At 49.2% G+C, this 25,936-nt stretch overlaps 5 protein-coding genes across 5 annotated transcripts; 4 read left to right on the forward strand and 1 right to left on the reverse strand.

Moving 5' to 3' along the window:
• Positions 1–782: 782 nt before the first annotated feature.
• Positions 783–2,571, forward strand: HO173_011881 (uncharacterized protein; the record flags this gene model as incomplete). Its single annotated transcript, XM_037313757.1, has 3 exons — positions 783–1,064; positions 1,127–1,904; positions 1,961–2,571. 3 exons carry the CDS (start codon positions 783–785, stop codon positions 2,569–2,571), a joined length of 1,671 nt encoding a protein of 556 aa, XP_037159393.1.
• A 10,990-nt stretch (positions 2,572–13,561) lies between these two features.
• HO173_011882 (uncharacterized protein) lies at positions 13,562–15,054 on the reverse strand (the record flags this gene model as incomplete). Its single annotated transcript, XM_037313758.1, has 2 exons — positions 13,562–14,495; positions 14,555–15,054. 2 exons carry the CDS (start codon positions 15,052–15,054, stop codon positions 13,562–13,564), a joined length of 1,434 nt encoding a protein of 477 aa, XP_037159394.1.
• Positions 15,055–19,177: 4,123 nt separating this feature from the next.
• On the forward strand, positions 19,178–21,243 carry HO173_011883 (uncharacterized protein; the record flags this gene model as incomplete). Its single annotated transcript, XM_037313759.1, has 10 exons — positions 19,178–19,230; positions 19,296–19,477; positions 19,539–19,621; positions 19,677–20,064; positions 20,117–20,258; positions 20,326–20,542; positions 20,607–20,715; positions 20,778–20,996; positions 21,070–21,149; positions 21,208–21,243. 10 exons carry the CDS (start codon positions 19,178–19,180, stop codon positions 21,241–21,243), a joined length of 1,509 nt encoding a protein of 502 aa, XP_037159395.1.
• Positions 21,244–21,647: 404 nt separating this feature from the next.
• On the forward strand, positions 21,648–22,921 carry HO173_011884 (uncharacterized protein; the record flags this gene model as incomplete). Its single annotated transcript, XM_037313760.1, has 4 exons — positions 21,648–21,916; positions 21,968–22,267; positions 22,357–22,613; positions 22,674–22,921. 4 exons carry the CDS (start codon positions 21,648–21,650, stop codon positions 22,919–22,921), a joined length of 1,074 nt encoding a protein of 357 aa, XP_037159396.1.
• A 17-nt stretch (positions 22,922–22,938) lies between these two features.
• On the forward strand, positions 22,939–25,091 carry HO173_011885 (uncharacterized protein; the record flags this gene model as incomplete). The annotated part of the gene is made up of 2 exons (XM_037313761.1): positions 22,939–23,258; positions 23,312–25,091. The coding sequence occupies 2 exons, from the start codon at positions 22,939–22,941 to the stop codon at positions 25,089–25,091; spliced, it is 2,100 nt and encodes a 699-aa protein (XP_037159397.1).
• Positions 25,092–25,936: the final 845 nt, after the last annotated feature.

Below are 25,936 nucleotides of genomic sequence, written 5' to 3' on the forward strand. Positions count from 1 at the left end.
TCGACATATAATTTAGGCGGCAGCTCGCCCACATGGCACATGCGTAGGATGCTTCGCTCTCGGCGTTCTGTGATAATTTTTCCAGTTAAAGTTCTGACATGTAGCCTTTCCGGGCTGAAATTGCGGTCGCCCAATCTAGTTGCATATTGAAAATTAAGTAGGTACTTAATGTCATAACACTCTGGTTCAGGCGCTCGAGATTTTTGAGGTAGCTGGCTGCAGGACATGCTCTGATTGCCTGAGCGGCCATGCCTCGCATACTTTGCAGGTAGGCTTACCTCATCCTGCCATCGGTCTACGTATGACGTTGTTTCTGCGGATTGCGTCTCCATTCGCGACACTATAGCCAGACTTCAAGTCCTGGCAAGCTGTATGTGAATACATGCCGCGAGAATACCGTATCAACGATGCTGACCGAATGTTGATCCTTGGTTCCTCTCTTCCTTCGGCGCCCCAACCAGAGATCGATAGCCAGAATCTCTGAAGTGCAGACTCAATCAGCGTCGACTATAATCCAGATCTGTACTAATACTGATAGCCATTGTATGAAAAGGTTTCGAAGGAGAAAAGGAAGGATGGTGAACGGAAGTGCTAACGGTGTCTTTTGTCTTTGTTTCCGACATAATTCCGAGTGCCGAGGTTGAGCCGGCAATATGACGATTTCGATAGCGGAGATGCTGTTTGTCAGCTCCTCTTGCCTGCGAACCTAATGCGAACGCCAATGGTCTTGTTGTATTCCTCCAACGTCAATTGCAATATTGTGACCTGTTAGTGCATCAGACATGTCCTCTTTGCTGAGGACCGTCAACCGAACAGCGATTCGGCAGCTGCAAAAGCAGAGATCTTTCTCTCATTGCTTAAGTGGAAAGACACCGACGAATAGCCCATCAGATCCGCTACAGAATTCGAGATCGTATCCTACTTCTTCTTCAAGAAGTCCTTTCTCAACAATGGCCGCTCTCAAGTCCAATGCCCCCGCAATGGCCGGCGTCAGGGAATTCGATCCAGAGATCAAGGACATGGCCAGCTATATCCACAACTACAAAGTTGACTCGGACCTAGCTGTATGTGAATACCTCTATCCAGTCTTCCAATGGGATCGCCATTGACTCTCTTCGCTCGACAGTATGAAACCGCACGCTACGTTTTCCTCGATACCATCGGCTGCGGCCTTGAAGCTCTTCGGTTCAAAGAATGCACCAAGCTCCTCGGACCTATCGTTGAAGGTACCATCGTCCCACATGGCACTCGAGTGCCCGGTACCCCCTACGTCCTCGATCCTGTCAATGGCGCCTTCAACATTGGAGCGATGATCCGATGGCTCGACTACAATGACTGTTGGCTAGCAGCTGAATGGGGCCACCCTTCAGACAATCTGGGAGGGATATTGGCGGTGGCAGACTGGATATCGAGAACGAATCGTGCTGGAGGGCATGTTGGGAACGGGACCATTGTCAAGATCAAGGATGTCCTGGAAGCTATGATCAAGGCGCATGAGATACAAGGATGCTTGGCGCTGGAGAATTCCTACAACAAGGTTGGGTTGGATCATGTTGTGCTGGTCAAGGTCGCCACCGCGGCCGTAGTCTCGAAGATGCTGGGTCTACCAGAAAGACAGACCGCCGATGCCATATCACAGGCTTGGGTTGACGGGCAGAGCCTGCGGACATACCGACACTCGCCGAACACGATGTCGAGAAAGTCTTGGGCGGCGGGCGATGCATGTCAAAGAGCCGTCAACTTGGTACTGAAAGTGCAAAAAGGCGAGCATGGTGTCCCTACAGTCCTCTCGGCCCCAGTATGGGGGTTCTACGATGTAGCTTTCAAAGGCAAGAAATTCGAATTCCAGCGGCCGTATGGGAGCTACGTGATGGAGAACATCTTATTCAAAGTCTCATACCCAGGTACATCCCCTCCTCGGCTGTCTACTCGCAGCAACGCTGACCGTTTCCGTACCCAGCCGAATTCCACTCCCAAACCGCCATCGAAGCTGCCAAAAAGATCAACGCCCAGCTCTCGGAACAAGGAAAGTCCGCGGAAGACATCAAATCCATCACCTGCCGCACCCACGAAGCTTGCATCCGCATCATTGACAAACAACACAAACCCATGGACAACTTCGCCGACAGAGACCACTGCATACAGTACATGGTAGCGACCATGCTCGTCTTCAACCGTCTGCACGCGACAGACTATACCGATGGCTCGGAAGCTGCCACCAGCCCGCTCGTCGAGAAGTTGAGGAGGACCATCTCTTGCGTCGAAGACCCCGAGTTCACCAGAGCCTACCACGATCCCAACATGCGGACGATACCCAACGCCCTCACCGTCACGCTCGAGGATGGCACCGTGCTCGAAGAGTCGGTCGTGGAGGCGCCATTGGGGCACAAGCTGAGGCGAGAGGAGGCGAAGCCGGAAATCCTGGAGAAATTCGAAAGGCACCTGGGGCCACATTTTGAATCGGAGAAGGTGCAAGAGCTGGTCGAGCTGGGGAAGGATAAGGAAAGGCTGGAAAACATGGGCGTTGATGAGTATATGGATAAGTACGTGAAGGAAAAAATGCAATGGTAGACTATGCGCAATGGGTAGATGAACCTTCTTCCTTGGATATGTCGTATATACCCTCCCAAACGAATGAACTCATCCCCTATCATCCATCCATCCTCCAACTCAACAGCTCACATCGACAGTACCTACCTAACCAGCCCTAGTACGTACTCTACACTCACTCACTCACTACCTCGGAAACCCCCAATGTCTGAGAACCGGCGCCGTGCCGTGCTGTTCCTGGTCAGGCATGGCATAGCATAGCATGTGCGGGTACAAGATCGTGGGGGGATGGGGGGGGACTGGCATGGAGGAAGGGGTTGAAGAATGAAAGAGTGAGATATTATTAGAGAAGAGGAGGGAGGGAAGAGGAGGGAAGAATGAGAGGGTGGGATACTATTGGGGAAGGGAGGGAAGGAAAGGAAGGGAAGGGAAGTCCAGAAATCTCCCCACCCCCATTCTCCCTGAGTTCTTTTCGTCCTCACCTCCACGACGACACCCCTTCCCTCCGCCATCTCCGGCCGCAAATCCAGATCCAAATCCAGATCCAAACCCAAACCCCCCAACCCATCCTCCTCCCCCCCCTCTCCCCCCCTCTAGCCCGCGCCCGTAAAAGGCGCGCCTGTCCTACTACGTCCCATTCCCACCGCGGCCGTGAATCCGTTTTTTCTTTCTTCCTTCCTTCCTTCCTTCCGCCCTTTTATCCTTCTTTCCTTCATCCCTTCCTTCATCCTTCATCCCTTCCTTCATCCCTACACCTACGCAAGCACAAACCAGATTATACGTACGTGTGCGTTTCGTTTGATGGGTGTGCTTGCATGCGTGGTGGGATGGGATGGGATGGGGGGAAGGGGGGGGGGGGAGATAGCATAGCGTTGTGAGAGGGGAGGGAGGGAGGGAGGGAGGGAGGGAGGAGGAGGAGGAGGAAGGAGAAAGAAGAAAGGGAGGAAGGGAGGAGGAGGAGGAAGGAAGGAGGAAAGGGGGATGAAGGAAGAGAAAGAAAGAAGGAGAAGGGAGGGAGGAAGAAAGAAAGGGAAAGAAGGAAGGAAGGAAGAAAGGAAGGAAGGAAGAAGGAAGGAAGGAAGGGAGGAGGGAAGAAGAAAGGAGAAAATGAAGGAGGGAAAGTTCGCCATACACCCCCCCTCTCTCTCTCCCCCCCTCCCAAACAACCATCCCAACCATCCCCATCCACCCTCATCCCATCCCTCGCAACCACGGAAAATCTGAAATCCTTTCTACTCCGTAATACGAGCGCCAAACACGCTCCCATCCCGTCCCGTCCCATCCCATCCCATCCCATCCCATCCATCCTCGCTGCCTCAACCTGCCAAAAGCGAAGACCGTCCATCCATCCATCCATCCGATTTCCTTGCACCGGGGACGGAGCCATCGGTGCTGCGCGCAGTCGACGTGGTCTTCGTCGTCGACATGGATGTCCTGGGGAAGGAGGAAGAATCAGCATGCGAGGGGGGTTGAAGGAAGGGTTGCCGATGTCGGTTCTGTTGGTGGTGGGGGTGGATAGGTGAGGGTTATATTATACCATCGTATGGAGCGAGCGTGCGTGCGTGCGTGCGCGTTTGGTATAGCCACTTTTCGGTCGGACGGGGTTGGTTTCGCTGTTGGTGTTGGTGTTGGTGTTGGGGGTTCCGCACTCGATTAGTTATTTTTAGGAGCGATCGGTGTTATGTATAGACGACGTAGATAAGAGGTCTTTATCGTCAAAATCAACGCCCGGCGGGGGTGGGGGAGGGGGGGTTTACATTGCGGTTGACGGAGACGGCGCTGCTGTATCGTCGGTCGTTTCCCGCATCGTTGGAGTATCCTTCTCGGCTGCGGCTTCGGCGCAGCCATGGATCCCGACCTCGATTCTGCTGATGGTGCAGCTGGATAAGTAAGTGTAATACTACACCGCCGTAAGTAGCGTGCGTGCGTGTTCGACATAACCCCTTCCGATCGAACAGAGTTAGTTTCCGAGTTGGGATCTCGAGTCTTGCGATAATTTTTGGGGGGAGGGGGGTGTTGGGTAATGGGTTTGTGGTATCTGAACTCGGCTGGATCTTTTACTCTGCTGTGGATTCGCTGTCAGATACGTTGCGAGGGTGGTGGAGGGTTTGTCATGTTGGTGAACGCTGAGACTGAGAAGGCCAGTGTGTAAAGCATCGATAAACGGCCATGGGCTCGAGGGCCGCAAGGTCAGATAGTGATGTTGCATGTTTCAGAGGCCTAAATCGGCTCGTGGGATACTCCAAAGGGATAGAAAATGCGATGCCTCGATATTCGATTCGGGGCCGAGCGGTGAGCTGTCCAGAACGGCATCCCAAGGACGATGACGAAAGAATAATGAGAGGCATGTGAATACTTTTAAATAGCTATGGCTAGTCGAACCAGATATTTACGGTCGTGGAGTATTGAATGACGGACCGACCGAAACAAAAAGACGCACGAACGACAGAGAGCGATAGAGGAAATGGGAGAAGGAGACAAATATCTAGAACTTAGCTTTCGCGGCCAAGAACCACCCACGCGCAAAAGGGGGGCCGGAGATGCGGAAATGGAATGGGCCGGGCACCCGAAAGGAAAGAGGGAGGAGCTTGAAGGGGCGGGTAACTGTCAAGACACCACAAGGACGGGACGTTCAAATCTGTTGCAAAGTATGCTTGCTCAGCTCTGCGCGCTCTCGCGGGTATACCGGATTGCAGAGACTGCGGTGGGCATTCACGTGTGACGATATTTATGGACCGCTACGATGGAAATGCTCGTGGGAGATATTGTCTTAAAGACTGAAATGGTGTTGGGATATGAAGATGCTCGGGAGCTACGACAGGAGGTGAGCGCAGGATAGCTGCAGGGTGTGGTGCCCCACGCGCTGTAGGTGAAAGTGGCGAGGTTGAGCCCTCTGCAGTTTAGGTTCGATGAACGGATGGGCGCGAATCTTCTGTTTGTTATTGTAAATGTGCGGTTGGACTTTGAGGGTAGCGATATGGTTAGAGATTGATGGCGGTGCTACTGCTCGGTGAGATGGTACCAATTCGGGTATTCGTGGTTGTCATTCATGGTTGTCAGTGCCCCGATCAGTGCTAATGATGCAATATCAACGGAGGGCGGGGTAAGAGGAGGTATCTAGGTTGCGGAGAAGGAACATCAACATTGACTTGAAGGTAGGAAGACGGTAAGATTCATTTTGATACCGGGATCAAAAGAAAGTATGCACGTTTCGAAAAGACGTCGATAGCTTAAGCCGACGACAGCATCAAAGAAAATTTATTGAACCAGCCAATCGGCCCAGCGCGGATAGACTAGACGGACGGACGCGCAGGCATTGGGGAACCACATCACATGCCGAGAACGCCCGCGGCGAGAACATGCTGTTCAAGGAATCGCGAGGCATCTTGATGACAATCCCAAATACTGGTAGGGAAAGCAAACGAGATGCCATCACTTGGCGGCTCCACCTGCAGGGACATGTGGCTGACGGTGAGCCAGTAATTGCGACGTGGCAATTTCCTGGGTGTCGGGTGCTCTCCCAGGTGGCCATTCAGAGCGTTACGGACTGTTATCTATATTTGTTTTTGTCAGCGTATCTAGTTCCTTCATGTTCTATGCATGCGTTCCTTCTACATCCTTCCATGCTATTCCATCATTATTCCTTTCATATAGCTAGCCATAGATAGCAGTGCTTTATTCTCCATCAGCTACATAATGGCTAATGGCCCCACCACTGAATCTACATGCTTTCTATCACCACTGCTGTGCTACGCTGAGAGGTTATGAGCCCCCGATTGATGCTAGTAATACATTAACATTCCAATTACATCAAATTTCAAAAAAACACACACACACGTCCTTCTAGCCACAATGGGCAAATCAGGACAACAAACGGTAAAGGCCAACAGCCTATCACACCCACACCAGAGGAGTTACAGAAATTATATGACCTACGGGCCCAGAAGGCAAATCAGGTAAAGCTTAAACAGTCACGGCCCAAGAAGATCTTCAAATTCGCTATACCCTCATCGACAATCAACATCCCTACGCTTAAGGGAGCATCAATTGGGACCGCTGGTACCAAACGATATATGGTTGCTATCAAATAGCTGGAATACACTCGATCCTCGCTAGAACACTAACCCAGCCACAAAAGGACGAAGAGTACGATAAATAAAAGTCCGCTAACTCATGGATTGAAGTAACATCCGTATATCTCTTGAGTCAGATAATCATGCCCACATCACAGGTATCCATGGTGCACACAACATGATCAAAGCACTCGAAGGTACATACAAATCTAAAGAATACACCTCCCATAAAGTACTGTAAAGGACCATTAACCGTACAAGCTTAGCTGACTACAAAGGAGTCACTAAGTACATTAAGACAATCAAACAGGCCAAACAAAACTCGCTAAGTTAGACCACCATTACACGTAGAAGATCACAACGTCTTTTCTTTATAGACTTCCCTCCTCTTACGAATCATTTATAAAAATCGTCTTGAACGCCGAGACAAAGACGCCAACGGAAGGCTGTTAAACCAGTTTCGACTATATCGTCGAACAACTCCTTAATCGAGAACATCATCAGAAACTAACTAGTACCATGACTCCAATGGCAAGGCCATATTTATAAATAATAAGAACAAGGGGAACGGCGGCAATGACCGCAACAACAACAACAATTACATTTTTAGCCCAAGTGTGACGACTGTGGTCGCCACCATAGTAGGACTTGCTGGCTATCCAACCCCGACCAGGCCTCCGCTGAGTGGGTTGAAAGAATAAGGACCGTATCGGGAATTCAAGAGAAGAAGAAGGCTAGCAAGCCTACCTCCACCGGATCCACCGAAAACTAAAAATAGTAAGGGCGGCCTGTGCGAGGCTGTTACGACATCACGTGATGACAGCTGGTATTTCGATAATGCAGCCTCATTTCACATGACATATTCCGAAGCCTATTTCGTTGAGGAATTAACACCCTCGAAAACCCCATCCAGTCGAGACTGCTGATGGAAGGATATTGGAGCCACTGCCGTGGGCAATGTTTTGCTGAAGACCCTTATTGAGAATAACGACGGCGAGGATGAAGAATGTATGCTCACACTTGTAAACGTCCACTATATCGAAGATCTATCCACAATCTACTCTCCTAGGCACGTTCCAACGTAACAACCTCACTTACACCGAAAGGGGACCGTTTAAAAGTCTATAACGACAATAACGATACTATCCTTAAGGGAGAACTGATAAACACACTTTACAAGCTAAGACTACATCATTTAAAGCTGCAATGGCCAAAGAGATCGCCATAACGCGGTTATCAGAAGGCTAACCACCGAAGGCAACAGCCATTAAATGGCATCAAGCATTAAGCCACCTAAATTTCGATGACGTTGCCAGGCTACCGGCCATAATAGAGGGAATAAAAATCATAGACAACACAAAAGACAATTTTGTAAGCCATGCACCTACGGAAAACGAAGAAGACCCCAAACCACAAACCAATAACTGAGATAGAAAATGCTTTTGATAGCATCCACACAGACCTCTTTAATGGCGAATCAACATTACCCCGCTCCAAGAAGGCCACTACTATTACTCCACAAAGACCGATCAAAACTCGATTCCGGTGGGCAGACTTCTTGAAAACCAAGGACCGGACTTAAGTCACTACATATTCGTTCTAATAACGGTGGTGAGTATAACAATAAGGAAACCCGAGACTAGCTAGCCTCCCAAGGATACGAAAAGTTAACCATACCCGATTCACCTAAACAGAATGGCATTGATGAGCGTACCAATAACATTCTCATTCAGAGGCATGTACCCAGTTGATAGCTGCAGATCTACCACCAAACCTATAGGCTAAGGCAATTAGAACAGCTATTCTAAACACAATTACTCACCTACGACCCCATTAAGAAGGTGCCATAACACTATGAGGCCCTTATTGGAAGAAGCCAAACATAGCTCACCTAAGGCCATTTGGGACGACGGTTTACGCCCACAACTACAAGCACAAACAAAAGGGAAATGGCCAAACAAGGGTTCAATGTGTCTTACTTGGCTGGATACGATACATCCTACCAGAGCTAGGACAAACGATTCGGAGGATTCTAAACGGATGTCATTGGACTGGGGGAGTCAGGAGGAGTGTGAACACAAAAAAAAAACCAGCGATTCGGAGGACGCTGGACACTAGATGATACATGATTTTGGCGTTGGAATAGAGGTTTTGGATGTCACTAGACGGGAGTGTCAGCGTGTCTAGTTCCTTCATGTTCTATGCATGCGTTCCTTCTACATCCTTCCTGCATATTCCATCATTGTTCCTTTCATGTAGCTGCCATGATGGTGTTTGTTCTCCATCGCTCATAATGGCTTGCCCCTAATTACTGTTTTTCACCCTGTTTGTTGTTTTTTTTTCTTTTCTTATCTCTTTTCGAATTGCTCCTTTGCATGCAGGGGGCAGGTATGTCGCGCAGAAAAATTGGAGAGCTTGCAGAAAGCATTCTGTTTTTAATCCACAGGATCACGGTGGGTAGCAGTCGATGGGATCCGACCTGGGGCCGGAGAGTGCGGCTGCCGCGCAGGAGACGCACGCGGTGCATTGCGAGGTCGCTCGAAGTGAGCGGGGTCTCCACAAAAGGTGGAGGAGGTTTTCCGACCCGGTTCCACGAGGCGTACCTGTCGACCTCCCGCGCGGTCTCCGTCATGATGACACTCATGGCAAATACCAAATTCTGGCATCCTCTATTTAGCTCCTGGATTCGACCTCACATCTACTTATCTTGCAGAGTGAAATAAAATATTTTGCCGGGAAGAGGCAAGGAAACCTCCCTGTAGCCCAGCTCGCCCGGCATGCGACACGCAGTCGTGAGTTCCAGGGTGCAGCTCGGTTGCTTCTCGTGCGTTTGCGGTGCATAAGCTCGTCGGGATGCATGTGCAACACAGAGACATATGCATCAGGCATGCATTGCGCGCAGTCTGCAGCACGGAAAAGTCTGTTGTCCGGCAAATGATTTTTGCTGTGGGGTAAGTTGGGTATTTGCAATCGCCGTTGAGCCCGACTACCTGTAATTATTATTTCAACGGCGGACCACTCGGACCAAAGTAAAATGTTATTGCTTCCAGAGATTGATTGCCAGTGATCACGATCATGATCATTAACATATCGAAGACGCCTTGTCGTCCTCGTCGATAAAAGCAGCGCGCGTCAAACGCTCCGAGGCACTCTCCCCACCCTCGAGGCTCAAGTCCCCCTGACCATCCCGGCAAAAATCGGCAAAAAATATCCCGCCGCCAAGCCCCCTCCCTATCACCTATGACCGACCCCCCCCTGAGGGTGTGCGAGCGGATAACCCTGCATCCACAAAGCTAGCCGCTAGCCGCATGCCGTATTTTTGACAAGGACCGTTACCGTACGACCTCGCAGGTTCCAGGTCCCCAATAATCAAAAATGTACCCCTGCCGGTGCATAATGCAACACTTAACGCATCGTGTGGTTAATGCACCACGACTCTGTTAAATAGCCCGAGAAGCCCGAGGATCTCCCTACGGGCGTCGGTGCAGAATCGTGGCTTGGATTCGCCTCATGGGGCCGTTTGCAGCTCGTATTTCGCCTGATGGGAGAGGGAATGGTTTTAGTACGTTGATTATTGGTGGACCTTACAGAGTTGGTGAGGTCATCATCATCTGAACTGAAAATAGCTGTTTCGATCAGTAGTATATGATCATTATTATTATTTGTCATTTGTGCGCATTGATTGAGGAAAAGGAAGGATGGGGGCCATGTGTCCAATAGTCAAGTACGTTAAAGTAGGTTAGGGGAGAGTAGGGGAGTACCTAATCGTAGTCCGACTATTCGCTCCGCTCATAGTAGTCCGCAACTCAAAGACGCACTAGACTCAAAGACGTTTTTCGCGATTTGACACCCTATATTGTAATCCACCATTATTCCACCACACCATATCTTTATCTTATTCTGAGCAAGAGAAACTCGTTTAGAAGGCTATTGATAAGTATAAGGACGGTTATTTTCGCAGCGCTTAGCGGCCGCAGAGCATTATAATCTCAAACCGCGACGGGTGTAAAGACGGCTTCGGGGACAAGCTTCTAGGAGTACTCGAACACCCACCCATATACGTCTTACTACGACTCAAGAATAGTCGCTATATAACTATATTAATCGTCTAGATAATATTAAGTATTCACTTCGACTAAATCATATTTAGGGTGCTGTTGAGTATATTCTAAAAATCGCTTCAAATTTGTATTATCTCTTTAAACCACTCGATAAAGATTAAGCTATACAATTTATAAAACGGTATTTTAAATATTATAAACGAAAGCAAAAATCTCTTAGTATCGAGCGTAAGAATATGTATGATATTAAGAGTATACGCGTAGTGTATGAGAAATTTTACGAGGCTGTAAGAGAAGGGTATATAATATTAAGATATTTGAAATATAAATGAGACTGGCTTTCGAATTGGCTATAGAATCGTTTATTATATTATTACTTTAGATAAAAGTAAGCCTCTATAATTCGTAGATCCAGATAATCGTAATTATATTACGTTCGTGAATATATTAGCGCCGTAGACTAAGTATATCTTTATTCGTAATTCTAAAGATATCTATATTCTATATAAATGAGGTAAAACGACTTACCTTTGAATACTATATTAGTTATTTTATCTACTAAATATTCAAATAACCGACTAGCATATAATTGACTATTGCATTTTAATATATTTTCTTATCGTCGTTAAGTAAGAGAATAGAGGATCTTGATTCTAAACGGCTTCGGATCTCATTACATCTACGAATTTCATACATTTACTTAATAATTGAAGATCGACTTATTTATACTTCCCCGTATTCTATACACATTATATAGTTATTAGATGTGGGATGCTTTTAACCATTTAAATACTATTATATAAAGGCTATAGATTCGGCTATACGCCTTGAAAGTAGCGACTTTGATAGGCTCGACTTTCTCGTAGCATTTAATTAAATAAGAACCTAAATCTTTACGCCTAGTATCATATATTTAGCCTTTCGAAAGACTGATTTCGTACCCTATAACCCTGAAGTAATACTCGAAAAATTAGAAATCTGGCACCTCGCGCTATAACTTCAGATAGTCTATACCTCTCATACTTGCTAGAACTCTCTATAAAGCTAAAGACGTTATTAAATACGATCATTGATTTAAGAACTACTTGCTACTTAGGCTTTTATTATTTTAAAGAGTATACGGCAGCCATTAGCCCGGTTTATAAAAGGATCTATTACTAATAGCTACTTGAGACAAATTACTGAGCGAGACATTAAGGCCATCCATAAAGAGGCCGTAGTCAAGCGGGCACATAAGACACTTTTAGAGACGATTGCTTAGAAGGGAGGATGGATATCAGTAGATCAAATACGTAAATCTCTAATTGTGGTGGAAGAAACAGCTATAGAAAAGGCGGAGAAGGCTTTGAAGCGAGCTACTCGGGCTGAGGAAATTCAATAAAAAAGGCCGATAAGGCCATTAAGGCTTATATCCGAAAGCTGGATTATGATCTATAGAAGCTAGTGTATATATATTAGGACATGTTTATTAGGATTCGAGTTATAGATCGAGATCTATGTAGAATTAGAAAGGAATAATGGATTTTCGCGTCTTTGAGACTAGTGCGTCTTTGAGTTGAGGACTACTATGGCGGGCGAATATCGGACTACGATTAGGAGATTAATGATTTCCGATGCGCCGGATCTTTTCTTCATCGCGATCTCTGACGAAAGCTTGCTGGGATTGGGATACTTTCCGCTAGTAATGACCGTAACAGATAACCGGGCTTGACAGCCATTGAATTGGAACAGACAGACTTTCTCGAGCCACGTTCATGAGACTTTTTCCCCGATTTGAAAGCCTGAGGTCAAGACAAGGTTGGCCCGGGTAATCAATTCTTTCTGACGTGAATAATCGATGCACCACCTCTGTGAGCTTGATAATACCCGGGAGCCACCGATTCAACATAAGGCCCTTTTCTGCTCTTTCCCCTTGCTTGGAGCGTCTCCACTTCCTGAGACCCTGGTAGATCCTGTGAAAGCCGTGGTCAATAATCCCATGATTGATCAGGCCATGTGGAGATGAAAGCCCAGCTGCAACGTCAGCATCAAATTACCACATCCTTTTCGCCCAAGTCCAACGGTGCTAATCTAGGTCGAATTGTTTCCGAGGCGCGAATAGCGGCTTTCGGAGCAACGTCCTATCCAAAACCGGAAGAGCATGCATCGCCTGTTTGTGCACATCGCTACCGAATCCTCACCAGCCACTCAATGTTGGAAAGGTTGAAGTCTTCCCTGTTTTGGATGCGCCCACTGCTTCAGGAGTAGCTTGCGACCTCTAGATGGGACGGGAGACCAGCGCCAGAGGCTTGACAGGGGAGACGGTGGGCCAGAACGTGACTAGGCAAGGGCGTGAAACGCCATGGATTTGGGAAGGGTAAAGACTAGTACCAGTCTGTTGGTTCTCGAAATAGATCTTTCCGATGTCATACCTGACCTAGTTGGTGATCCAGATTGCAGAGATAACGAGGAAAAAGGCGGCACATTCATCCTATCGAGAGTGATAGACTGGATAAAGATAAGGAAATGGGAATGAGGAAATAACAGATAGTCGGGAAATAGAAGGCAGATAGATGGCAGACATGTTGTGACCTGTGAAGGCAGTAGTTGATATTAGGTATTGTGTAGAGTTAGCAGCGACGACAAGCTTGTCGCCCTGATCCGAGAGTGTCGTCCGTCTATATATGTATCCATCATTAAAACTGCCTCCCCATCTATATACCAGTAACTTGCATCAAAGCCAGCTACCATAGCCGAAACAGATCTTCAACGCTTTGGAGTAAGCCATGGATAAAACCAAGCGTAGCAGAATGTCGCCGAAAACTCCTCCGCCTGCTTGGCCGCTGTGAAACGCCATAAAATGAAGCCGAAAATGCGAGGGTATCGAGGGCGACGGGTTTATTTGCCGACATTCGGCTTATCGTCGACTTGTTGCCACATCTTCACAGACGAGATGGTAAGTTGGGCCGTCTCAGGCTTCCAGGTTGGATACCACTGATCCTTGCCAGCCAAGAAATCTTTGGGCGCAGTCTTCGACTTGTCCACCCACGGCTTGCCGGCCGCGCCGTCCTTGAACCACCCATTCGTACCTCCAACGGCCAAATTGATGATTAGGTAAAACTCTTGATCAAAGGGCGCGTTCAAGTTGGGGTCGTTGACCCAAGGGTTGGTGAGCGTGGTGCCGTTGGAGTTGGACAGAGGGAACTGTCCACGGGTCCAGAGATACTCATTGAAAGGGTTGTAGAGGATCTGCAGGAGACGGGTATCTATGTAGGTGAAAAGGTATTTTTCGCTCCATTCCAAACCATAGGTATGCTGACCGGCGGCGTAAGTAGTATGAAGAGCTGATTGCTTCTTGCTGGTGCGCCAATACCCGTCATCCTTCTGGTCGGGACCCCAGTGGAGAGTGCTAGTGACGATGTTGTTTCCGCCAGTAGCGTAGCTGTAGTTGTTGCCTCGGGACTCAGCGATATCGATTTCACCAGATGCGGGCCAAGCGCCGAATGTGTTGTTGACAGGCAACATCCAGATGGCGGGCCAAAGCCAGTCGCCCTCTGGCATTGTAGCTACAACTTCGACACGACCGTATTTGATGGTTGCACCTTTGAGGGTGTTGATGCGGCCGGATTTGACTGGAGGGACAATGGTGCCGTTAGTGACGTTGGTGGCAGCGTTGCAGTCGTAGTATTGGGTCGAAGTGCAGTCCGGAAGGGTCAGGTTGTTGTTTGTGGTGAGGAGGGTCTCGTCTTGAAGGGTAGGCTTGATGATGAGCTTGCCATTCTCGATCATGACATTTTCTTCCGTGCCGGTAGTCTGTTCGAATTCGCCGTTTCTAAGAACACTGTCAGCAAGCCAGAAAGAAGGTGCTGAGCTTTAGACATTGCAGCGTACCCAAAGCCTCCGAGGTTCACTTCCTTGGTCCAGACATCGGTATTGAAGCCCTTGCTCCAATCCTCGTCGAGCACGAGTGTGTAGGTGTGATTGACAATGGTGCTGAGACCGTTGTAGACAAGGTACCCAGCGACGAGAAAGCCCAAAGCAAGCCCGATCAAAGGAATGATGGTGACCCATTTCTCCCTGGGGTCCTTGGTTGCCTTCCAGGGATGGTCGACCTCGCCCTTCTTCACTCGCCGAGAGCGAAAGTATTTTTGATTTTGCTTTTGTTGATGGATATGAATGGCCGAAGAATTCTTCGAGGTGCCCAAAGGTGTTGCGTTGAAAGGGTTCCTTGGGGCGGGATTGATGCTGTCACTGCCAGTGTTGCTTGCGGTCTCGAGAGAGCGACGTCGGTATGGGGTCTGCTGTGGTGTCTGATCTGGTGAGTAGATGCTGTTTCCCGAGCTTGGGAGGCCCCCGTCGAAAGGGTCTTGGTTACGGCGGTGCATCTCCATGATGAACGAGTGTGGGTTGACGAATGAAAGAATAGGAAGATGTGAAGTTCTGTAGACAAACGAGACAGAGGTACCCAAGGAAAGAAGCTCGCTTGGAGGGGGAATGAAGGATTTAAGAGATGAGCAAGATAAAGTAGGGCAGGACAGGGAAGGGGAGATATGGGAGCATGGCGAGGCTAGGATGTATCAAACACTGGGCTGAGATGGTGGATATGGAATACGATTTGTCTTGGAAAAAGATTGACAGATACTGGCAGACTACCGATCACCCATAGGCTCGTGGACCTCCATTGAGCAAGACTCTGGGCACGATCTAGGCCTGATTGGTCGGCAGTCTGGGCGGATCTGTGCTTGTTGGCTTTGGTCGGCAGCACTTGATGTCGATCGTTGCCCGCCTGTGGCTACCTGTAACGCTCGAAGGGGATGAAAGGGGATGTGAGAGCATCCGAAAAGCGTAATCGACTAAACTGCGTTTCAGCCAGGCAAAAGACAGCCTGGATGAAGTGGAAAGCAATATGACGTTTTCAAATTTCACAAGCGTTATGATAGCCGCTTGGTAGATTACCGCTAATGCGGGACAGGGATCAATCCTCTCTTAGCGTCATCTACTTCGGGATGAAAGCAAACGGTGAAACCGGTACTCTAAAAATACTGTAAAGTACTTTCTTTGGCTTATCGATTCTTCTGGTCCGCATCATCGAGGCAAATTCAGACTTCAGAGGCAATTCAATTCATTGGTCTCAAAATTCACCTGCACGTACACTACTACTCAAGCTATCTACTACTTTCCACATTCCACATGGTACGTACTTGATTGACGTGGCATGTCCCCGATGTTGCTGTGGTACGGTTACTACGAGGTACCTCGAGCCTTGGGAAGCATGCACAAGTGAACCACCATGCAGGGACTACATCAACTCGTATTTTGTAATTCTCCCACTCCCACCGAGTCCGCCAAATTTGTGGCCTGCGAAAAAAGCTCTCGGTCGTCGGCGACAAAGTCCGCGAAAAATAATGCCATCCTGGTTTTCGTTGGGCAGGATGCACGCAAGCGTGTGCCTCTTCCTTTCAAGTGCGCAACCGAGCCTATGATCCGCTGGCGGCGAACTCCTACCGTTGGTCGTCTCATGTAGGGTCGGATTGTGTCTCTCCTTCCATGACTTCACAACGTACTCTGGCAAGCGGATGGATTGAACTGGCCGCGATAAAACCGAAGTGGCGTCCATTCATCATTGCCGCCAGATTCTGCTGACCCTGGTCCGCACGGCCAGCAAATTCTCCGGTGGGTGCGACCCGACTTTCTCCGCTGCATGATTTTTCGCAATAGATTCTGCAGGTCTGCAGCTTGCTACTGCAAATACGAGGATCAACCCCGCTTTTACTTGCATGAAGCAGGGTTTGGAGAATCGCTGCGAATCGCCTGGCTGCTTTAACCGGTACTCGTGAACTTCATCCAAAGTGCGCCCTTTGATTCGATGCCCTCTGATTCGATGCCCTTGAATACGATGCCCCTCAATGCTTTCACACGCCTGGCAAGACTCCACGGTGTCTACATCCCCTTCGAGTTATCGTATGTCTGGGCGAATTTCGCCAACGCTGCGACTTATCTGGCTGGATCTGTCGCATGAGATGGCTCACAGAGCATAGGCGCACAGTACATATTCCATACATTCTCTGTACCACTGAATACGTTTCATGTTTCCAGATGACGGTGAGTGTTGCGGTCTTGTATTCTCTACCTCGCTGCTTCGTCGCATTCTTCAGTGAGGGACCCACCGCTCCAGCCGCTGTCGACTGATTGGTCGATCGTCCTCTCTGCTAATGTGTTAACTGGACGAAACGGTTCAGAATGCCCAGAGCCTTTCATTCGTACATGGAATCTAGCCCTATGGGATGTCTGGCGCTGTGTACATGCACATCTGCAACCGCAACTTCGACGCCATGCACAAGCAGCCATTTGCATTTCGCTATCGTCTCGCAATATGAGTCCTTTGAGGCTAGATTGTCGGACGAGTAACGCCGATAAGCGCTGCATAAAGAGCTGGGTTGGTAACAACGGTCGGCTGCACTTGCACGAGCGCGAGCGCTCACCTGCACTGTCAATTTCCCAAAAAAATTGCAGGCAACATGGCAGCTGCGCTTGTCTTCGATGGCGGGTAGAGTAGGGCCTTTCTATCGGTTCCGATACTTTCCGCTTTTGAGCAAGCTGTTGCGGGATGAAATCTCCCTTACCTGAGAACTAAGCAGGGTGTTCCAACAATTTTCCTCCGAGAAGGTTCCCGCTGTGGCTACACTCTATGCTCTGCGACAGCTAAACTATTCAGTATTTGTCGTCCACGATGATTCTCATCTACAACTGCGAAAGCTTCGAGAAACCCGCATTCAGGCATCCCGACATGCCGCCGCTCATGCCAATGTTGTGGTTTCCTATGTTTGGTGATTTCTACCAATGGCTCACATCCTCATACTCCCTTGCAGTGGCTGAAGAGCCAAATCGATGGTTTCTTCCACTGTCCCGCCTGGTTTTCGATTCAACCAGCGACAGTGAGCGGCAAGTTGGTGTCTCCCCTCCCATCTTCGTCGTCAAGGTTCTGGCTGGCTCGGCTGCAGTTGCGTGGTTGATAAATCTAGGGCTATCCTGCAACCCACACGCCTCCCCACACACACCGGGGATCCCTCCACGCCCCATCCCCGCGAACCGGCTTTCCACGGGCCACGAGGCTCTAGACCTCATTGATCATTCTCGTGGCGCAATGGCATACAGGCTACCGGTTAGGATGGATGTTTTTTATCTTGTCGTGGCAGCCCGAACAAGCTTTAATCATCATTAACGGGGCTAGAAACTCCATGCTCCTACCACGCTCAAGCGGCGGCACATGATGTGGCAGGTAAAACATGCCGTGCTAGAGTCTTCCGAGACGCACTGATACGGAAGATTCGTACATAAGATTCGTACACAGCAGTAACAAATACCTTTTTTCTTCACAAAACGCATCCTGATGACGCCACCAATCCCATCATTTCCAATCCCGCATTGAAATAACTATTCCGCACCCTCTTGCTCGCTTACCCAGTCAACCGGTAACTCCCATCGCAAAGGCACCCCCCCGATCCAGCACAATCTCAACGAGGCCCGACCCATCATCCATCCCGCTTCCAGCACCGCCTTACTCCTAGCTTCAGATTCGCAACCTATAGATATTTCGCCTCCGCCGCTAGATCCTAGGCCGAGTCTAGATAGCTAGTGTCGGCGACCGGCCAAGTTGTTTCCGGCAAAATTCGAAGGCCACCACATTAGGGTCGACTAGCGAGGTGGCAGATAGCACGTCTGAAGCTGCCCTTACTCGGCTCGCCCTCTTCAGAATAAAATGCACAGAGGCGAAATTTTGGAGTCAGATCATTCTTCAACGGTTTAACATGCGCTCATACTTTTGGTAGAAAAGATCTATAGCTAGTCGATCAGAATACTTCATGAATCGAAAATTCTGTCATCAAGGCTCTCGTTGTCGAGTCATCAAAGGACGTAGAAAATACATTTTCCGCGATTCCCGGACCCCTCCCTCCCTCAGTGCAGTGCGGTTCCATTTTCATAACACCCGATCCACCCACCAACGATCCATCAAAGCTTCCAGACCCCGTCCCCTTCCACGGACTTACGGCTCGGCATGGGGTGTGTATATCCAGCATACATATGCGACTGCGTAGGAGTGAAGGCCCAAACACTCAGCATGTACCGAGTATCTGTTGTAGCTTAGGGTACTCCCAGACGCGCTCTGCACATATGTCCCTTTTCCAGCCCTAACTCCCCTAGCCCCTAACGCCTCCGGCGCGCCTCCCGGGGGGCGACTGCGTCGAGCGCCTCTGAAACCCTTCTAGACTTCAGCATCTGCACGGCATACGGTATGCAACGGTCTCTATCAGGGATAAAATCCGGATATTTTCCCTTTGTTAGGGATGGTGGTGGGTCGGAAACCTTTTTGTTTCCAGGCCGAAAAATTCGTCACGCTTCTACCTGTGCGGGGCCTTTCCGAGGAGATATTTCGGCAATTGCTCGGGCCTCACCCGCGCGGAACCTTTCTCCACGCCTACTTTACCGAGCTGTAACCCACCCCTTGGACACACCATGTCTCAAAAACGTATCCTCGTCATAGCAGACTCTGATAGTTCTGGTGTAAGGTAAGCATCCCTTGAGCTCCCGATGCTGCTGCTGCTTGTTGCTGAAGCACCACCGCATTGGACAGCGGCCTCGAAGCCGATCAGAAAGTCATCGCCGCTCACGGATGCTATGCCGTCACCGCGACGACTGCTTTGACAGCGCATGGTCCTGGGGACGTTCTTGAAACGTGTAGTCCATCCGTGGCATTTGTGAAGGCGGCGATTGACGGCTGCTTCGATGGTGGTGGGGTGGAGGTCGTCAAAATTGGTATTGATCCCTTGTCTTGAAAGCTGTCTGTAGCGAGAATCTGATACTGTTTCTCGCCTAGGCTTTTTGGCTTCGGCAGAAATTGTCCAGATCGTAGTCGACGCTTTGAGACGCCATGGCCCGAGATTCGTGGTCGTCGATCCCGTACGATGGCTAGCTTCTACGCCTTTCTGTCAGCCTCGGGCTTACACGAGTGTAGGTCGTGGTGTCTATGAGCGGAACGCGGCTCCTGTCAGATGAGGCAGTGCATATTATCCACACGCAATTACTCCCGCTGACCACGGTATTGACGCTAAGCATTTCAGAGGCAGTACTGCTATTGGATAAGGCCGGAGCTCTTCACCAACCGGATGTCCGCAGTCTGGACGACCTCACTCAGCTTGCTAAAGCACTGTATAGTCTCGGACCGGATTTTGTTTTGTTGAAAGGGGGCCAATTGCCTCTGACTGGGAATCTCGACGTCCCGAAACACGACTCTGATAAGCAGGTTATTGTAGACGTTCTCTACGATGGAACGGATGTCAGCCTCATCAAGACGGCATATGTCGGTGCGAGTCTTCCGCTGGGGGTTGAATATGCTTTTGCTTGTATGTTGTCGACTTCAGAGACTATGAGCACCCCAAATATTGATTTCCTCAGCTGCAATCGCTTCGAATCTCGTCCTCGGGGACGCCGTGCCGTTGGCCACTCGGAAGGCGTGCCGATATGTCGAGGCTGGGATTAGCAAGGGAAAGGGCCTGATCGACTACTTCCACTCTACATATACTCTTCCGTTCTCTCCGTACGCTCTTTTCCCTTTCACCACTGGTAGCTGGCTTCCTCGCTTGATGTTGACAGATGTTAATTAGGAGATACTTCATCGAATACCTCCTGAACCGCGAGGATGTGAAACCCGTGTGGCATGCTCACGTCCACCATGATTTCGTGAAGCGCATTGGCGATGGGACGTTGCCCGTTGAGAAGTTCAAGGGGTATCTCGCCCAGGATTACCTATTCCTGGTGCAATTCGCAAGAGCCAAAGCTCTCAGCGCGTACAAGACGAATTCGATGGAAGACATTGCTGCGGTATGTGTATCCTTTGCTCCACCACGATTCCAATTCTGAAATGACAGCCCTAATCTCAATCCAGGGCGCAGAAGAAATCCTCCATATCCAACGCGAAATGTCCCTCCACCTAGACTACTGCGCCGAATTCGGACTCTCGAAGAAAGAGGTTGAGAAACAGGAAGAACATCAAGGTAATCAACCATTCCTCTCTTGACTCTGTCAACAAAAGCATGGACGAGCTCATGTTCCACAGCTTGCACAGCCTACACCCGCTACGTCCTCGACATAGCGCACTCCGAAAGCTGGTTCGCGCTACAAATGGCTTTCGCGCCTTGCCTTCTGGGCTACGGCATCATCGCAAGAAGGTTGTGGGACGACCCGGAAACCGTGAAAGAGCAGGGCAATCGGTACTGGAAGTGGATACAGAATTATGTGGCGGATGACTATCGGGCGGCGGTTGAAGCAGGGGAAGGTGCATATACCTATCTGATAGAGTGCTGTGTTGTTCATCATTCGGCCGAGGCTAATGGGTGAGTGATTGGCAGCGATATTGGAACAGCATGCCTCGCTGCAGTCACCGAGCCAGATTGAGTCGCTGGTGAAGATATTCATACATGCTACTAAGGTCTGTGGATGTGCTTTTCTGATACGCCTGGCTGGTTGATTGCTAATTGTTGAAGCAGATGGAGACGGGCTTCTGGGACATGGGTAACGAGTAGTAGACCTTCATACGGCATACTTTATACGCTGATGCCCGCATTACTACGGTAGGAAGTCCATGTTTGCAGCAGGAAGAGATTGAACATGTGTAGAGAGTAGACCTGAAACTTGGTGCTGATAGGTGATCTGTGAATATAGCTGGGCTTTGGGCCAAGATGACTCAATTGCTTCGTTTCAAAGGGGGAACCCGTAAGGTGTGAATTACTCTCTAGCAACGACGAGTTTCACGGGGACTATTGGCATATCTGCGGTTAACCCTATAGCAAGTGTGCTACTACTTAGTAGACTTGTAGCACTACGTCTATTCAACAACAACAGCATCATTGCTGAGGGAATTTGACCAGACTGGGTCTCAAAGTGGCTAGCGTCTTGGCGATATGTCAGCCTGCATTGGCCTCGCAACATGGGCAAGGCTGAGCAGGCGGAGCAGGTTGAGGCCACCGCGCACCCCCAATTTCTATCTTGTTCATTCCTCTTCATACTCCACACGACTTTATCGCCTTTGAGGGAAATTCTCTATTATCTTCTTCTCACTCTCTACAGGGGTGGAATAGCAGCAGGCATGTCTTTTGGCTACGGTGTCGGTGATATCATAGAGGTCTCGACTCTGGCACGTACTATCTGGGGCAGGTTTCGCGACGCTTCCGATCAATTCAATGCCATCCAAACAGAGTATACCTTGACTGTCACTAGTTCAGGAATAGACTGACTAATCAAGTCCAGCGTCTTTGGTCTTCACCGCGTCCTCGATGACATTGCGAACAACCTCTCTGGAATCCAGCTTACTGATAAGCAGGCCAACGATCTCTCAGTCCTGATTGCAGGTTGTCGTGGCGTCCTCCATGACACTGAGAAGCTGATACGGAAGAACGAGAGCTTGGGTACCGAGTCTTCTGGCGTGAGCTCCAGGACTCAGAAGGCTTTGAGAAAGTTGAAATGGGACTCTGCTACCGTCAATGAGCTGCGAGATCGCATGATCTCTAGCACAACGTTTCTGAATGCCTTCAACACTAGTCTTGCAAGGTGAGTGTTATCTGCTAAAAGAAAACTGCATCTTGATATATCCGATATCGCGAATATGAAAAGTTCTGTATCAGCTCACTCTTACCCAGTCAAGCGTCCCGAGCGACAAACCAAAAGATCGACTCTATAATTGAAAACACTCAGAATCTAAGACTAAGCCAGAACCAACAAGAGCGGAACGAGGTGTTGCAATGGCTCTCACCTCTCAACTTTGCCCCACAGCAAAGTGACTTATCTAATAGGCGGCAAAAAGAGACAGGTTCATGGCTTTTGGGGTCTCATGAATTCCAAGAATGGGTGAGCAAAGAGGGACAGACTCTGGTCTGCCAAGGGATGCCAGGTGCTGGTTAGTAGTCTTGACAGTGCCAAGATCTCGCAAAAAAACGTTGAGACTGACTATCAGCAGGCAAGACTATGTTAGCATCGCTTGTCATAGATCGCCTGCAGCAATTTTCCGGTAACGAGGAGAACGTTGTAACCGCCTACATATATTGCGACTACAAAAGACAAGATGAACAGACACCCATCAACCTTACAGCAAGCGTAACAAAGCAGCTGCTCGCAGCACCAAGATTTGATTCCGGAAAACATTTTAAAGATGTACCAGCACCACCACAAAATTGGGGACTCGACCTACATTTGAAGAGGTGTTAGAGATGACAGGATCCTCGATGGCACGTTTGTCGCGGGTTTATGTTATATTGGATGCCCTCGATGAGTTAGGGAACGCTGGTCAAGTTCGTCAGACCTTAATCGGATGCCTACGTCCTCTGCAGGATCTTCATCACTTCAATCTGATGACGACGTCGCGTTACATCCCTTCTCTGGCTCTGGACTTCCACCATCCTCTATGTATGGATGTTCGGGCCAGCCCAGAAGATGTACGGAGATACGTGGAGGGGCACACTTCGGATCTGCCAAAATGTGTGAGGGAGAATTTGGGCTTACAGGAGGACATAGCGACTGCTATAGTTGACTCGGTCGAGGGAATGTAAGTTGCTGGCTTGCCATCTGCGTGCGAGTTCTGCTGATGGATTGAGCAAGGTTTCTTCTGGCTCAGCTACACATGGACTCGCTTAAGGACAAAACAAGCTCTAAGCTGATCAAGAAAGCGCTGGAAATACTGCCAAAAGGATCGAACGCTCTCGATCTGGCCTACGATGGAGCAATGCAGAGAATTGAGAACCAAATGGAAGGTTTCAGACTTCTTGCCAAACAGCTACTGGGTTGGCTTACCTATTCGGAGAGGCTGATGACGGTAAAAGAAGTACAACATGCCTTGGCAATCGAGCCTGGGACGCGAGAGTTTGATGAAGATAATCTGGGCGACATCGAGGAAGTTCTGGGTTTCTGTGCCGGCTTGATTATCGTCGACGAAGAAACGCAGATCATCAGACTGGTCCACTACACCACCCAGGAATACTTCAGGCGAAACGGTGACAGAGTCCTAGCCTTTGCCAAGCAGGACATTGCGATAGGCTGTCTTACCTATTTGCTTTACGAGAATTTTAAAGATGGCTGGGCCAACGAAGTAGGACAAAAAGAGTTTGCCGAAGGAAACAGAGACGAAGATACCCTCAGGAATAGAGAAGAGACAGCCAATGAGAAATGTAGAAAATCTGTAGCAGCTCGGTTGCAGAAATATCCTTTTCTCGAATACGCCGCTAGGTATTGGGCAATCCATGCAAGATTGTGTAAGGAGCAGAACGTCAAAATACTCATGATGAGCTTCGCCAAAGATGATTGTAGAGTCTCGAGTGCCGGCCAAGTGCTATTGGTGCTAGAGAGCCGATATAACATCGTTCGAGATATGAATGGGACTATGTCGCGCAGCCCACTTTCTGCAATGCACATTATCGCATATTTCGGTTATGAAGGAATGATCTCAGAGCTTCTGAATCACGGTTTCGAGGCAGATGCCGAGGACTCTACTCGCCGGACACCGTTGTGGTGGGCGGCATCACAAGGACATCACGGCGTGGTGGAATTGTTACTGTCACAGAACCATGTCAATGTGAACAACCGCGGCCATTTTACTCAGTACGGGCGTCTAAGTTATACTGAGACACCACTGGGCATTGCTGCAAAAGCGGGCAAAGATGAAACAGTGAAGCTTTTGATTGAGCGTGAAGACGTGGACGTGAACTTGCCACGTCCCGATGGTGAATCTCCGCTATCATCAGCCGCACGAGAAGGACATAGTACAGTTGTTGAACTGCTACTGACACGAAGAGATATTGAAGTAAATTCAAGATGCAATGCAGGCGGGACGCCCTTGTGGTTTGCAGCTTCGTTTGGGAGAGCGGATGTAGTCACACAGCTGCTCAAACACAAGAACGTCCAGATCAATTCGAAGGATATTCAGGGAGACACACCTCTCGCAAGCGCTGCATCCTCCGGTCACAAGGGCATAGTAGAGATGTTACTAGGTCGTTCCGACATTGAAGTGAACACGCAAGACAGACGGGGGTTGACTCCGCTCTTGCATGCGGTACGTGCAGGCTACGAAGCAGTGGTGAAGCTCCTGCTATCTCATTCCGACATCGACGTAAACGCGAAAGAGATTCGGGGAATATCTCCCCTTGCAATTGCGGTCATGGTTGGTCGAACAGCGGTTGTGAAGCTCTTGTGCGCACATCCCGATGTTGATTTAGACCGGGATGTGCTTGCTCTGGTAAAGGAAAGTGGGCCACGGGATTGGTTGTCACAGGCGGACAATGATGCCCTGGCGCTAGTGCGAGAGGAATGTTTGGGAATCCTACGTACAGCCATCGAGGCACGCTCGCGAAACGGGCCCCAAAATCCGGAGGTTGTGCCCTCATGAGATCAACCCGTTCGCTCTTACCAGATCGTGACTTGGCGACTTCGATGTCGCTGTCGGAAAAGGCTTGGCTGGCGGGGTACCAATTCCATGTTGATCGATATGTTGCTGTGGATTTGGAGGGGAATGACTCATTGTGTGGAGCATGTTGGTGTTTGAGGGGGAAGACACGTAGGCGGAGGAGTTCAGGAGGGTGCAGTGGAAGGGAAATGGGGTCTATGTCGACGGGAGCTGTGTGGATTGTATCTCTTAAGTGGATAAACGGTTGGCGTTCGGTTTTGATTTTTAGACATAACGAATTCAATCTGAAAGATGTGACTTTAGGCGTCTTCGAGACGGCTCATCGGCCACATTCCACTCAAGCAACCTCGAAGTATATATGAAGAACCATCACTAGCACGAATTGAACCACCGCGCTCCACGCAGCTTCTCCGGTGAGGATCCATCCTGAAATCTCATTTTAGGAACCCTTCCATATCCATCTCACGAGCCATTGCGCATCTACTTTTCAAGCTTCACCAACAGTCACCGATTCCACTTCACACGGGTCCAAGAAATGTTGCCTTCTCATTATGAAGTCCATCCTTCTTCAAAATTGGCTCAATGAGCTTTTCAGCGAGTTTGTGCTTTCCTTTCGTAGTAGTCTCCTGAGTATCACGATGGCTTAGGGTGCCATAATCCGAACATTGTACTCCCGCGCCATACTCCCTGGACAGAAACGAATAATAGCACTCTAGATGGCTTCTTCGTCAAGGATCTCTTTGGTCAGTCCGTACCAGCAATCCTCCATTCCGATCCATACAAGCCTTCATTTCCGTGCTAAGAACCCTTCCATCTTTGCATCGGTG

The sequence above is a fragment of the Letharia columbiana genome (genome assembly GCF_014066305.1).
Source record: "Letharia columbiana isolate WasteWater2 chromosome Unknown Sc0000069_s0, whole genome shotgun sequence".
NCBI classification, from domain to species: Eukaryota; Fungi; Ascomycota; class Lecanoromycetes; order Lecanorales; family Parmeliaceae; genus Letharia; species Letharia columbiana.